This window comes from Pyxicephalus adspersus, chromosome 2 (assembly GCF_032062135.1).
Source record: "Pyxicephalus adspersus chromosome 2, UCB_Pads_2.0, whole genome shotgun sequence".
Lineage (NCBI taxonomy): Eukaryota > Metazoa > Chordata > Amphibia > Anura > Pyxicephalidae > Pyxicephalus > Pyxicephalus adspersus.
In genome coordinates this window covers 103663730-103678007 of record NC_092859.1, presented here as the reverse complement: position 1 = coordinate 103678007, position 14278 = coordinate 103663730, and the positions used below count along the sequence as shown (strand labels likewise).

At 36.6% G+C, this 14278-nt stretch overlaps 1 protein-coding gene and 1 long non-coding RNA gene across 5 annotated transcripts in view; one reads left to right on the top strand and one right to left on the bottom strand.

Moving 5' to 3' along the window:
* LHFPL3 (LHFPL tetraspan subfamily member 3) overlaps window positions 1-7798 on the top strand; it is a 32358-nt gene extending 24560 nt beyond the window's left edge. For all 4 annotated transcript variants that reach the window (XR_011919486.1, XM_072401706.1, XM_072401709.1 and 1 more), the window contains one exon: window positions 2661-7798. Coding sequence is in view for 1 of the 4 variants with exons in the window: in XM_072401709.1 (XP_072257810.1) it covers window positions 2661-2674 (14 nt within the window). In the remaining 3 variants the exon portion in view is untranslated. The remainder of the gene's footprint in view (window positions 1-2660) is intronic.
* A 2668-nt stretch (window positions 7799-10466) lies between these two features.
* LOC140324109 (uncharacterized) overlaps window positions 10467-14278 on the bottom strand; it is a 15349-nt gene continuing 11537 nt past the window's right edge. The window contains exon 3 of the long non-coding RNA XR_011919489.1: window positions 10467-12176. This is a non-coding gene — a long non-coding RNA (uncharacterized lncRNA). The remainder of the gene's footprint in view (window positions 12177-14278) is intronic.

Genomic DNA, 14278 nt, shown 5'->3' with positions numbered 1-14278 from the left:
TGCAGTGTTTACTGAAACCATTTAATATCCTACAAAATCATTTGCTGGTTTCCTGAAATTGCTCTTTATTAAGGTAAACCTGGGAAAAGGCAAGTGGAACCAAATAGAAAAAACTAAAAATAGATTTCTACCACTTTTGACAGAATAACTCAAGTAATTTCCTTTTCCTTTTGCAAATCGTTCTGTAGAAATGTCCCCAATGTTTTACCATAAAGCACATACAGCATCCAAATCAGCAGATTGTCATGGGTTTCCTCACTTTCAGTTGCAATGCAATTATAAACTACTGTGAAAATCTATTAGTTTAGGAATATTAAGAAAAGAAAATGATTGATTAAATGTACTGAACCTATCATAGAGCACACTTACACACAGAGAATGGAATATCAGCGAAATGTGTCATATAGATGCTGAAAATCAGTGACCCATAATCCAAACATTTTGTTCATTTTTAATAAGAAGAGATCATAGTTTGCAATATCTTTTCTTTAATCTTTCACTAAACATTCCTGATTTTTTTGTTCTGGCTTCCAGAATTTGGGTGCAGAGCCTTTAGCACAAATGTTGGAGCTGGTAGATCATGATGTTCTGTTCTGTATGACCTTAAATTGGGTTCACTTTACAGTGTAGGTGTAAAGGATAACATTAGGATAAGAACTGCAGAACACATTTGTGTTAGGGGTTTGGTTAGGAAAAAAACATGTAAAGGTTAGATTTGTGGGCTAGGTGAAGGTAAAGGGTTATATTTAGTACTTCTTCTCATGTATGTCCAAAACCAGAACTTTTGGCTAGGGTATTTATAGTTTTTCTGCCATCTGTGTCCCATTTGCGAGATCTCTCCCTATTTCTTGACTTGTAAGTACATCAGGAATAAAAAAAACAACAATTGGGATAAAAGGCCCTATTTGTAAGATTTTTTCATTGATGATATTTTCTTGACAACTCAGAATTGCTGATGTTCATGTATGATGATGCTCACGTTCAAGTAGTTCAACCATGTGTCCAGAGATAGTTCCATCATGTGACTATGTCTGTATTTGTGATTTCCTATGTACCTATTTAATGTACAAGCCTGGCGGACTCTCTTACGTCACCCAATCTCGCACTGCGCAGGTGCAAGATCGGGTGAGATGCATGCATGCACAGAAGGAACAGTCCGGGATGCGTGACGTAGGTATCATGGGAGGCTGTGCGCTCCCATTAATTCTTGATCACTGAGGCGTTCGAGAATTAAAGGGGCGGTGCTGCACCCTTTTTTGTAAAAAAAAAAAAAAAAAAGGTGTTTCACTTAAAAAAAACAAACACAATTTTTACTTGAAAAAAAAAAAGGGTTGTCTACCCTTCTATGTAAAGTAAAAAATCCGCGTTTAGGTAAGCTTTAAATGGAATTGTTATGTCTGGTGGCAGGATCTCTTAGGTGGAAAGTATGAAAAGTGTCGACCATCTTCTCAAAATACTTTCACTAATGTAGGATTCAGGTTTTGGCAGTTTTTCATTGAGTAGTACTGTTTCAAAGAGGATCTGAATCCAAGAACAACATATCATATTACAGCCTTTATAAATAATAGCTGCATTTGTTTTCTTTTTTTCAGGCTTGTTTCTTTTTTTGTCTGATGACTCTGCAAGCAATACACTTCATGCTTAGGGTGACAATTCTTACTTAACATACTGGGCCTGATTTATTAAAGTTTTCCAAGGCTGGAGAGGATACACTTTCTTCATTGAAGCTGGGTGATCCAGCAAACCTAGAATTGATTTCTTCAGAGCAAATGTTTTGAATCCTGGACCAGTTCCATTCCAGGTTTGCTGGATAGCCCAGCTTCGCTGATAAAAGTGTATCCTCTCCAGCCTTGGAGACCTTTAACAAATTTGTATCGGAGTAGAAGTAGCATTGTTGCCTCTAATGGGATTACAAAATAAGTTCCTCCTTTCCTCTATTCCATAACATGGGGAGAGGCTGTAGTCCACAGGGAATGGTGGGAACTATGGAATGGTTAAGAGTGCAGCACAGAAATTTTGGAAGAAATGTATTACCTCACAAGTATTCTGGCAGGATCAGCTGGTATTTTTGCACTCATCGAACAGATAAAACATCATATAAAGGCTTTTAGAATGGACCAAAGAGGAACAAGTAAAAGAAATTAGTTGCTAGGACTTTCTTACTATATAAAGCAGCCTTTAATGCCCATTTTTTTAAATAGGGGAACCCTTGAAATAACTTTCAAATCTTCAGGGAACTCTCTGCTTCAATTGGTTTATTCACAACTCATATCCTAAATGCGTGACTTTCAAATAGCCAAAAAGATCATTGGTGTGAGTTAAACTGACCTGAGAATCACAAATTGCCCATCACTCAACCCCCTGCAACCTCTGAAGAAATCCTAGACGAGAAACACATTTTTAAAGTATCTATACATTTAAAAAAGAAGCTTATCTATGCTATATTATATTTATATCTATAATATATCTATACCATTATATCTATAATATGCTTATCTTGTGTATGTTTTATTTACTCTATTCATTCTGCATTGTGACTTTCTATAGTAAATAATAATGACTAATAATGTGGTTGCTGGGTTTACTGCACTTTGAATCTTCCATATTTGAAATGGATTGTTCTTCTTTCATATACATATAAATTATTTTTTCCTTTGCAGGTCTCCTATGTTAACATTTTATAGCAAGCACAAGCGGAGAAAACTATGGAAACGTTTTTATACACCATCTTGCTACATGGAGAAGGCTTCAATGTACGAGGACGTTTCAGAAGTTACTTTTACACAATTGGTTTAGAATAGAAGAATATTGATCTGTACCCATTAGGATTATACCCCGGCTCTATGTTTTCTACTTGCTCCTCTAATGTATGGCTGGGACTGCACCACACACAGAATTTGGATAAAATGTTATTCAATGTCTCATACAAGTGGGTATTATTTTCAGTCATTCTAAAAGAGTTGTGCTCATTGCTTATGAAACACTATCAGAGTTTCTTAAGGTTCCAGTTAGGCGTATTCCCAATTTATATATATATTTTTTTAGGGATTTCATTGTTTTTTAGATCACAAAAATTTACTTATTTAATGCAACAAATACACATAACTTGTATCAATCTGGAAATGAAAGTCCTAAAGGTTAGGTGCACTTTTGAAACACATTAGCACTTTAAAATTATCATAGAAAACAAAGAAGATGACTCATACTGCCTTTTCCCATTCTTTTTATTCTTCTCATGGTTACTAACCATTTAGCCAACTTGTGGATAACCTGGTGGAAAGGTACAGAATATTAGACAAGTCAGCATCCCTTTAGATCAGCATGCCTGTAAAAGGTAGATTACCTGGATGGCCAAGGAAACGTGAGATGGGATTACAATGTCTGGGGTGCCTAATTTCATTTTTTTCTTCCTTGTATGTATTTGCTCATAAACACTGATCTTTTTTAAAGTCCTCAAAATGCATTTTCTGTATAGCAATCATTATTGTTTGGTCCCTGCTCTAAAGGCATAAAGTTACCCAGGCATAGAAATCAGAAAAATATCTAGTTTTGAATTTTACTGCAAAGGTACACCTATTCTTTACAGCACATCCAATGTAAATTGGAACAAAAAATAAGTGCTAAACAAACTGCTCTCCTTTTATATATTTATTGAATATTTCCTATGCTTGTTTTGATGTAATTGTTTTTTCTTTCTGCACAGCAGATGAGTATAAGTGCATTTGTACACAACAAATTACATCAGCATGAGATAAATGAATCTCAGTTTTTGCAGTGTCAATGAAAGATTGTATTTGCTATAACCAGTTAACCTCATTTTAAGTCATAAGTGAAACACATTGAAGTCTAGAGAGTAAAAAAAAAACTGCTGCCAAATCATAATTTCTTAATGTCTTTATTAAAAGATGTTCTGTATATTATTATTATTATTATTATTATTAAACAGGATTTATATAGCGCCAACATAGGTGTAGTAGATGCCTACTCCATTAGTATTAATAGAGATGTTTACATACATAATGTGAAATATATTTAATGAATAATAATATTATACTGCCATGGCATTATAGAAGATGTTTATTTAAAGCAATAGGCATTCATATATTTTTACTTCCTTACAAATCCTAAGAAAAACAGTACAAAGTTATTTTTATTCACCAGTGCTAGAATGTGAATCCAGAAGTAATTCTGTATGTCAAAAATGTATATCCAAATATACATATAATATTATAGCACGCATATAGCTAGTTCAAGCAAATAAATGCTGATTTGTGCCAAACATGGAACATTGGTTTCTATTAATAAAATATATAAGTCCTATCAAAGTAAAAGTCAAAAATGTTGGCCCGCTATTCAAGCCAAAAGTTTTGTCACGTGTTTTACCATCCTGCATTCAATGTGTAGGAATATTAACAAGTGGTTAGCTCTTAGTAGAATGGAAGTTTTTCTAGTTGCAGTAAGGGCTGGTTTAGACCTGTAATGGTAGAAAGTTATTCTGTGTGGCTCCTGGCAGCTGACACCTATGTCAGCTATTCACACTGCAGGTGTCAGTGAACGGTTTAGTAAGAGTACCGTCAAATCTGCTCTTGGTCATTCTCTGTTTGGCTGCCATGGGTAGACACTTCATGTCACAAGGCCATGGTATACTGGCATTAGGAAGCCGTAACCACACCACAACCTCACTGCCAGTTTGAATGTAGCCTAATAGACGTAGTGATGCAGTATATACTTCACACTGTCAATACTTGCTTGACCAGACCTGCAGTTACCCTTAGTTAGGAGCCAGCCAATATATACCTTATTGTCTGTCTCCTGACTTAAATAAAGATGTGATATAGCAGCTGCAAAGCTATTGGTCCCATTTGGGGTGTTAGGGGAAGCAGAGTGAGCAAAAGTATTTTTCAAAGTGTCTCATTACTGAGAAACTGTACTCCCCCCCAATATCTGTCAGCCCCCTTGTAAAGCATTAAAGTGAATAAATAAAATCTATTAAATCTATTTAAATAAATATAAAAACACTCCCTCTGTCTCATGCACAATCATAAATGTAAGCATGTGCATAGCGGGCATTTATATGTAAATATTGAATGGGGAACACAATAGTTATAGCCTCACATGCCGGAAACAGAGGGATAATTCTAGAGATATTGTTTAAGTTTACCTCTAAATGAATTTGCTAAATATAAAATGTCACTTTTGGAAAATTTTGCATATTCTCATTTTTGCCTGTTTTGCTGGTGCACACAGTTTTAAGGCTAGACATATTTTGTATCAAATGTATTTACTCCATGAAGTCTCCTCATTCTTACCCTAACATGTAAATTGTATTGTGTTTGTGTTCACTGAAATACATTTTTGTGTATTTTTTTTACTAAAAATCAGTTGTGTGACTTAAATATTGCAACTGCCATATTTGTAGTCTACAGGTTCTTTGCTTTCAGAAAAATATAGAATGTGCAGTTGTGCAGGTAGGGGGTTTAAGTCATTGTCAGGCTTAAAATGTATATTTTAACGTGTGTGAAAAATGCCCAGGTAGGGAAGATGTTCAAATCTTAGCGCAGACATAAACTTGCCTTTTTCTCCAGCAACAAACAAATACGTTTGTTGTGTAACTGTGGTATGCAGGCTATTGAATGTCCCTCTTGTAATAATGTGGAGCAACAGGAATGTCTAGACCAGCCTTGGTATATATGTCCTTAACCAAACATCTTACATGTCAGTATTAGTCAGTATGGTGCAGTTCTGATCATTACATTACAAATATGACTAATGTATTTGTGGTTTAGATCAAACAATCATTACTGTGTTTTCCATTCGGAATCAATAATGTGTATCATGTGTATGAAAAAATATACTTTTTACATTTACAGAGGAAGACATTCCCAAACATAAGATTTGAGAAGCCTTGATTGTATATAACTCCGTTCCGTGGGTCTTAGAAACATATATTAGTACTGTAAATAGTTTATTTATAATAAAGTAACATTTGTACTGTTATATTCTCCTGTAAATGATATTGTCATAAATGTTAACTAGTGAGGCTATAATGTATAGCTTTGTTTACCTACTTACTGTAGGCGCTATGGATATTTAGGCTTATGGAGGCCAATGGTCCTAGGAAATAATATCACTAGTTTAAACCTGCCATTTGTGCTTATCTGTAGAAAACAAGAATACAGCTGTAAGGGAGTAATATCAGCACTTCTACATATATGGTTTTACATTTTGTCACAATATCATAGAAAATTAGTCTACTTAAAGTAATATTCAGAGAGTTGTCTTTATAAGGCACATTGATTAAAGGAAACCTGAACTGAAAGAAATACATAGGGCCTTATACATTAGTGGATAGTCAGTCAGCTTGACTATATATCTGGACTTGTTATGTTGAAGACATCATACAGTTTTCCAAGCTGCTTCATGAGTTCATCAGAACTGATGGAGAAGCTTGGAAAGATCTTACCTGTCTTCGACATTACAGTAACAAGTCCAGATATACACAAGATACACCTGGATATATGAGAACCTTCAATCACATCAGACCTTGTAATTGACTTGAACTGGGAAGTCATACAGTCTAATCTGCATACTTGTTCCAGGTTAGTGATTTGGAAAGTATCTAAACATTGAATTAAACCTATTGGCCAGGCAAGTAGTTTAATAAGTAACCGCATCCTATTTACAATCTAAGTTGGGGAAAATATGTGAAAATCTTGCATTTAAAGGTAAACTACTAAACTATAATGGGCTGCATGTGATGTATGCAGCCTATAATAAGGCTCTAAATACCCCTGTAATATTTTCCAAAGGCTTGTTGATCCTACCAGTAGAATCAATGAATAGGAGCTCCCTTATGATAGTATCACAGTGGTCTTCTTTCTGCAGCTTTGTTGCCATCTGGTAGCTGTTTAGATGCTGGCACCCTCAGTACCACCCTGATATCCCATTTACTAAGTAGCCATTTCTAGATCTACCCTCTAGATTGTCAGTACATTGATCTATCTGCAGGGACATAGATAACTGATAACATTCCTTCTTAGTCTGAGTTAGGGAGTGGGAATAAAAACTGAACATGTGTGGTTGTGATCAGGGCACTGCTAGTGCCTGGATAGGAAATTGATATGCATTTTGCTTTGACCATCTCTTTTCATGTTTTCATGGCTATAGTACAAAGTGAGCAACACAATAACAATTTTCCCTTAAGAATTTATAATTAGTCCATCAATCACCAAATAAAGATTTTGGTTGCCTTGTTGCTATTAGCTGTTGTTTTAGAACAGTGAAACGGAAAATCATTTTTGCTCATCTCACAGAGGAAAAACATGCTAAATGTGTGTTAAATTTTATTGTATTGGAAATCATGTCCTTCTTTGCCTATTCCTTAATGCTAAGATTCAGTACAGAAATATACACAGAAATATACAGGAGCAGGCATTCATTACATCATTTGTGCCACCTATAGGCTGTATGGTGCTGGCATTGAAACTACTGTAAACTGTTAGGACAAGGGTATTAAACTAAGAGTCAGACCTAATAATATTTAGCATATTATTGAATAATAATTATAATTTTGAATTTGCAAACTGTACCAGCATTTAAAATGGAGTACACACACATATATATATATATGTGTGTGTGTGTGTGTGTGTGTGTAAAACATGATCATTTATTTAAAAAAATGTGCCAAAACAGTTGTTCAAATGTGTTACACCCACTGTCAGTTTGAAAATAAATATAAAGGTAAGATTGCTTCCAAAGCTGTTTTCTTTTAAAAAAAATAAAATAATTATGTCTTCAGGCTTCATCTCTTCTCTTTGATACTAAAACTTAAAATGTTGAATACAAACAGGGAAATAAACCCGTCATAGTGAAGTACATTTACATTTTTTGTACAATAAATAGGTGTCTACACATAAATTATTTATTTTTGTTTTACAGTTAAATGTTTATTGTAGTATACACCAAGGACACAGGGTTCCCTGAGCACTCAGGGCTTTCTGTAGAGTTAAGCAGAAGTTGCCCCTTTTAGGCAATGTGTCTATAACTGAAACATCCTGTTGAGCAGCTTAAAGGAAGGATGTGGGAGATAAATTTTTTCTCTAGTCCTAGAACTTCTGGTAAAATGTCTTCCTGACATGTAACTGTTCCAAAGCCTTATAGCTTTATATCTGTAGTGTAAGATCAGTTAAGGCACTTTTACCTCTGACTACCAGATTGATAAGATTTAGAGCGAGATTTGAAGCTGTCATTACTATGCTGTTACTATTCTCCTGAGACCTTGCTGTAGAGGAAGCTGTAACTTACGACATGTAGTGCAAGGATCACCGATTTGTTTCTACATTCATTATGCGGCTCTGAACTTCCTCCATCTGTTCCTCTGATTTTTTTCTCCCTTACCCCACCAATTACCAGATTACCATCGAGGAGGAAGCTCTGACACAGGGAAGCAAAACACTTTCTTTAGAAATATAGGCACCTCTACATAATTTGAAGCAAAGAATGATGCACATTTAGAATGGGAAGGTAATCAATTGCAGAGAGCATATTGGCCGTACTAGTCCTTTCCACTGTGGTATTTAACATGAAGGGAAATATGTATTGGCTGAGGTTGGCCTTTAAAGTAAAAATATAGGGTCTCGTTTTTGGTAAGTGCATAGTTAAGCTGTGGACCCTTAATATTTGAAAAGCACGATGCAAAAAAGTATATGGACTATATTTTTTTTAACATGGTGATCATTGGTCACAGGCAGCAATTTTTAAGCATTTTTTCTACTCAATTATTTTACATGCTACAAGACTTAAGTGATTAATCAGCAAACCAAATAGCGAATCCTGAGGCTGCAACTCAATACATGAAGCATGGAGACACGGTCAAGAGAATAAAGTGTATGTCATTCCAAAACCTTTCTAGCATGTGGACAAAATAATTGAATAACTTCAACAAGATAAGACAAAGCCCAAGATAACCATTATTTCAACCAGTATGCCTCTGTTATTTGCTAGTGTTATAGGTTGGATACCTTTTTATCAGCAGTGGAAGACTTTTTTCACTTTCTTTTTTTTTCCGCCGACGTCATCAGGAATCGCCAAGGGACGCGTACGCGAACACCAAGGGAAGAAGAAGACGAGGATCCAACGTTGGAGACGGGCATCGATGCTGGAGAACTCTGCCGCAGGATGGGATCCGATGACAGCACACTGGAGGATGCCAGCGGAACCAGGTAAGCAACGTTGGATTCTATTTTTAGCTACCCCAAGCCTAGTTCAGGGTAAACGCTTTCAGCAAGACTTTTTTACCCCAAACTAGGCTCTGGCTTACCGCCCAGGAGGTTAAGATACAGGAAATATCAACGCATTGTCTAGACCCAACTCTCGTATTAGTTCGCTTCGGAGATACTTCCAGGTCCAAAGCCATAGGCTTTGCCTCTGTTTTTGTCCTGTCTGTAAACTCATTAAGGTAAGTTGGCTGTTTTGGCTGTGCAAGGGGGGATATCTTATTGGGTTGGGATATCTTTTTAAATTCCACTGGTTTCACCTCCAAAGCAGTTAACACTTGGGGGCTATTTACTGATAATATCTGGTGGGTGGTGCTACATAGACAAAACACTTACTTTGCTGCTCTGCTGACAAACTTGGAAATTTATTCCTGATGGCCAGTAGTTTCAGTTTACATACCCGAGGACTTGAGCTGAAGTCTATCGAGAGACAAAGACTCTTATTTCCCAATGTTTGTGATCATGCTGTTGGCACATTGCTAAAAAGGGATCACTTTCAGAGTATATCCAAAAGGTGAGGTAGTTTTAAGTAAAATCTGACTTTTCTCTGAATATTTTGTAGAACAGTGAATAAAGGCTTTTCTCACATTGGAGAAACTCTTCTATATTTAGCCAATCTGATACATGGGCACATAAATAACACCAGGGCATGTGTCATTTCTCACACCAAAAATACATTAAAATCTTTCCCAATAAATTCCTAGACCTGTAAACAACTTGAAGAAGAAGAGATCCTGATCTTTGATACTAACCACACTATTTTATTGCCACAGGAGACTAAAATATTGGAGATTGCATTATTTTACAGTGAGTAGCAGGATGAAATATATGATGCCAAACTTGCAGGGTATTTGGCACCATCTATCTCAATTTCTTCTGTAAAGGGGATTAAGGGGCCTTACAGTTGTAATTATGTTACTGAAGAATTGCGGCTGTTTATTTAGAATCCAAGTCTGGAGTGTCCTGGAATGAATGGGTGGCTTTTTTCCAGACCAGAAAATGGCAATGTCCCTGAAGCACCTGCCCATTGATAAAAAGGTGCAGGCCTGTGAGACTGTAAGGCCTGTGGAAGTTGCAGCCTGGGACCAGGTGGCACAAGTAAAGAGATTGTGTAACCTGTGTACTGGGAATGTCCAGGAGGTCTCCCAAAGTTGAGCTCTGTGCAACCCACAGATAGACAGGAGGCTAAGATTTGTTTTTGTTTTGTTTTGTTTTTTTTCATGCTGTGGATGACTTTGATCCCGAGAGGGAAAACAAATTACCCTGGATTTTGCTTATTTTTGTTGATACTTTTGTGAATAAAAGAGAGCAGAGTCCTGAAATTCAAGTGACTTCTGAAATACCTGCAGCAAGTGACCCTAGTTGACACTAATATCCCACATCAGTGAGGCAAAAAATTAACAATTCCATTCAATGTTAGACATAGTCGACAAGTTATTATTAATAATAATAAATAGTATTTATATAGGGCCAACGTATTACGCAGCACTGTTTGTTAAATAGAAGATGCAAATGACAGATACAGACAGTGACTCAGGAGGAGAGGACCCTGCCCAGAATGGCTTACAATCTAAGTGTGTCTAATTCAGGACTTTAAATAACTGCAGAGCTGAGCATTATGTGAAATACAAAATAAATATTGCACTGCATTACATGAAAAACTACCTAAGGAAACATAGTTCACCACTACAGTTGATCATTGCATACTTTTCCTCCTGATACAAGAAACAATCACCCACATTGTTCTTGCAGAATTTATTTACAGATTTGTTGTGCTTTTTACACTTGTACAAAGTCATAATAAAGTCAATGCATTCACATATTTATTGAATCCTGAACGTCCTGGTGTTGTGAATGTATCATGTGCAGAATTTACTGTATTACTTGAAAGGATAGAGACCCCTTCAATGCACTGTGTCCGAGAAAAAAAAAAAATTTGATCATGCCTATTTTTGGAGGGTGCAGCTTGTAAAACCACAGTGGTATAATTGTAAAGACCATGCAGTAGTAATTGTGGATAGGAGGTGCAAACTTGGGAAGCATAATAACTATATAGTATAAAGCAGTGCTTCTCAACATTTTTACCATGGGGCAACACCTGCTCCAATCACTATATCCACAACTTACGGTACATTTCCTCCGACATTGCTGACCAGTGGGAATAATGTCACCAATAACGATACCCAAAAAGCTCATTGGTAACACATCAACTTACCTGAGAGGCACAAATTTCTCAAGTAATCCCTAGCAACGTCTGAAAGAACTCTGGTTGAGAAACACTGCTCTGGAGTAAGAATATACCCCTGAACAGCAGTCCCCATTGGAGTCTTTTCCCTCCCGAAGAAGATGCAATTCCATGTGAGAAGCGACACTGGTAATGTTGATGGTGGATTGTTTCATGTTAAATACATAATTTGATTGGCACAAAGCAATGACCACAACAAAACAGAAATATATCCGAAAATAAAATGGAAAAGTATAGAGGGACAGGATAGTAAAAAAAGATAATAAATGGATGAAAAATAAACAAGGACAGGATAAAAACAAATGGGAAAATATAAGCAAGTAAGGAAATCAGAAATATTTTATGCATCATACTGAGAGAAAAAAATTCAGGTAAATAAAAAATAAAACTGACATTACAAAGTATTTTAAAAAAGCAAACTGTTCTGTTTCCGTTTGTAGTCATTCAATCAACTTGAGTAAATGCGCTCCAAACAGTAATAGAAAACACAATGTTACAAATGTGTCTCAAATAATCAAACATTTTTTCTTGATCTTTACAAAAATAACCATTGTACTGTATTTTATTAGTATTTTTTTAGCTGTCAGAAATAGGCTCCGTGTTACTTTTTTCCTCGAAGCTGCATTTTGCTAAATAGCCACTAAGGGGCAGCATACCTAAAAACAATAGAAGCATATATGTAATCACATGTACATGTAAATATTGTTTTCAAACAACAGAAAATATCTACATTGTTCTACATAGAAACAGCTATGTAACAACTGTCAGCATTCTTGTCATTTTAGACATTGAAACTGACAACTGAAATTATCTTGTTTTATTTGTGTGGCTAAGCTGAATAGGCACAGAGTATGATTTTGCTGCTAGCTGTCATTTTGGGTTACAATTATTTTAATTTTATCCTAGTACCAGCCAAATGTAAACCTTTACCAATTCAGGTCTTAGGCATAAGGGGGAAACGTGACACCAAACATAAAAACATTTAATTGGACATTAGGATTTGAACCTATTTACCAGAGCTGGCATGCATCTGAGCCCACAGGACTGCTGCAAAAAAGATTTGGGTCTGCCATGACTTTGAGAACAGATGGAAAACTTTACAGGTAATTCACTGCAAAAATAAAAGACCATCTTTAATCGAATTAAAAAAAAAGTTGTAGGCTTTATATTTCATTATGCCTATTTTACATATATATACCTGTCACGGGTTCCCAGAGGACACAAGGTCACTAGCTTCTCTTACCTTGAATCCCTCTTCAGCCATCTGCTCTGTCCATGAATCACCTGCTTCACATGTTGTGTCCACTTCCTTGCCCCAAAGACTAGAACAGTGTTTCTCAAACTTTTTAACATGGGGTAATCCTTTGAAAAAACTTTCAGGTCTTCGGGGAGCTCCTATTGTAATTACTATATCCACAGCTCACTATACATTAGTGTAGTGGTCTGGAAGAATACATTTTATATTGTTGGTCACAAATTGTTTATTGTTCAAGGAACTCGTAACAATCTCTAATATATAATCACAATAAAAATGCTAAACATATATTAATTTATATATATACCGGATAAGACACAGAAGTGACCGAAGCTAATGAGACATTGAATGGCAGAACATTGCACAGACATTGCACTACAAGCTTTTCACGCACTGAAAGACAGCCCCAGCATCCCAATAGACACAGCAGGGGGGGTAGGGCAGGGCTCCGAAATCGACTCCCATTGCCTTTGCAATCAACCAGTAGATCGCGATCGACGTTTTAAGCACCACTGCTCTACAGGAACCTTAGGTTGGGAAACACTGGACTAGAGTGGGAACATCATGTAAGGTACCTTGGCTGTAGCACTCCCTCTGGTGGTGGGTATTGGTACCTACCTGTCACGTGTTTTTCTGCCCAATCACGATCTTCCATTTAGAAGGAAGTGACAAGCACCAGGATGTTTCCTGAACAAGTTTATTTACTGTCTCTGGTCTCCAGGCTCCAATGTGTGATTCTCGATTCTGATTTTGTCTCTGTCTGGACCATTCTTGACTAGGTCTTTTGTCCTTTAATTAGTACTGCACCTTGCCTCTTGGGTTTCTGATCCTGGCTTCATCCTGACATAACTGATTGCCACCTGTCCTTACCTCGGTCTATTCTGAGTTTGTTACATCACAATCATGTACCAAGCACAACTTTTACTACTGTCAGCTTTTGCCAGCTCTGATGTGTTCAAGGACCACAACCTGGGCACCACCTTCCACTATCCATCCCCCTGGTGTGCTGTGATTCTAGAAGTTGTGTCTTAGACTCTGTACCTTGTTCACTCTCCCGCCATGCAGGCTGGTGACACGGAGAATTAAGCATTCTGCCAGTGAGTATCATAACACCCTTGCCATGGAGGCCAAATCAGGAGTAAGGGCTGTATTTATTAATAAATCTGCAGTACTGCATTTCCATACCAATGCAGTGACTATTTAATAATATTGCTTTCTTCTGCACTGGGCAGGCTTCATTTCAAAGAAACAATGGGCTGAACCAAAGCTGACCTATTTATGTTAGCAAGTGCTGTAATTCTCCATTCTGCTTCTTGCTGTGGTGGATGCTGACTACAGATATACATATACCGTATTTTTCGGCGTATAAGACGCTCCGGCATATAAGATGCACCCAATTTTAAAGGAGTAAAATCTAGAAAAAAAAAGATTCTGAAAGATTATTCCCCTTCTGATCACCCTGTGCCAATTTAAATTCCCCTTCTGATCACCCTGTGCCAATTT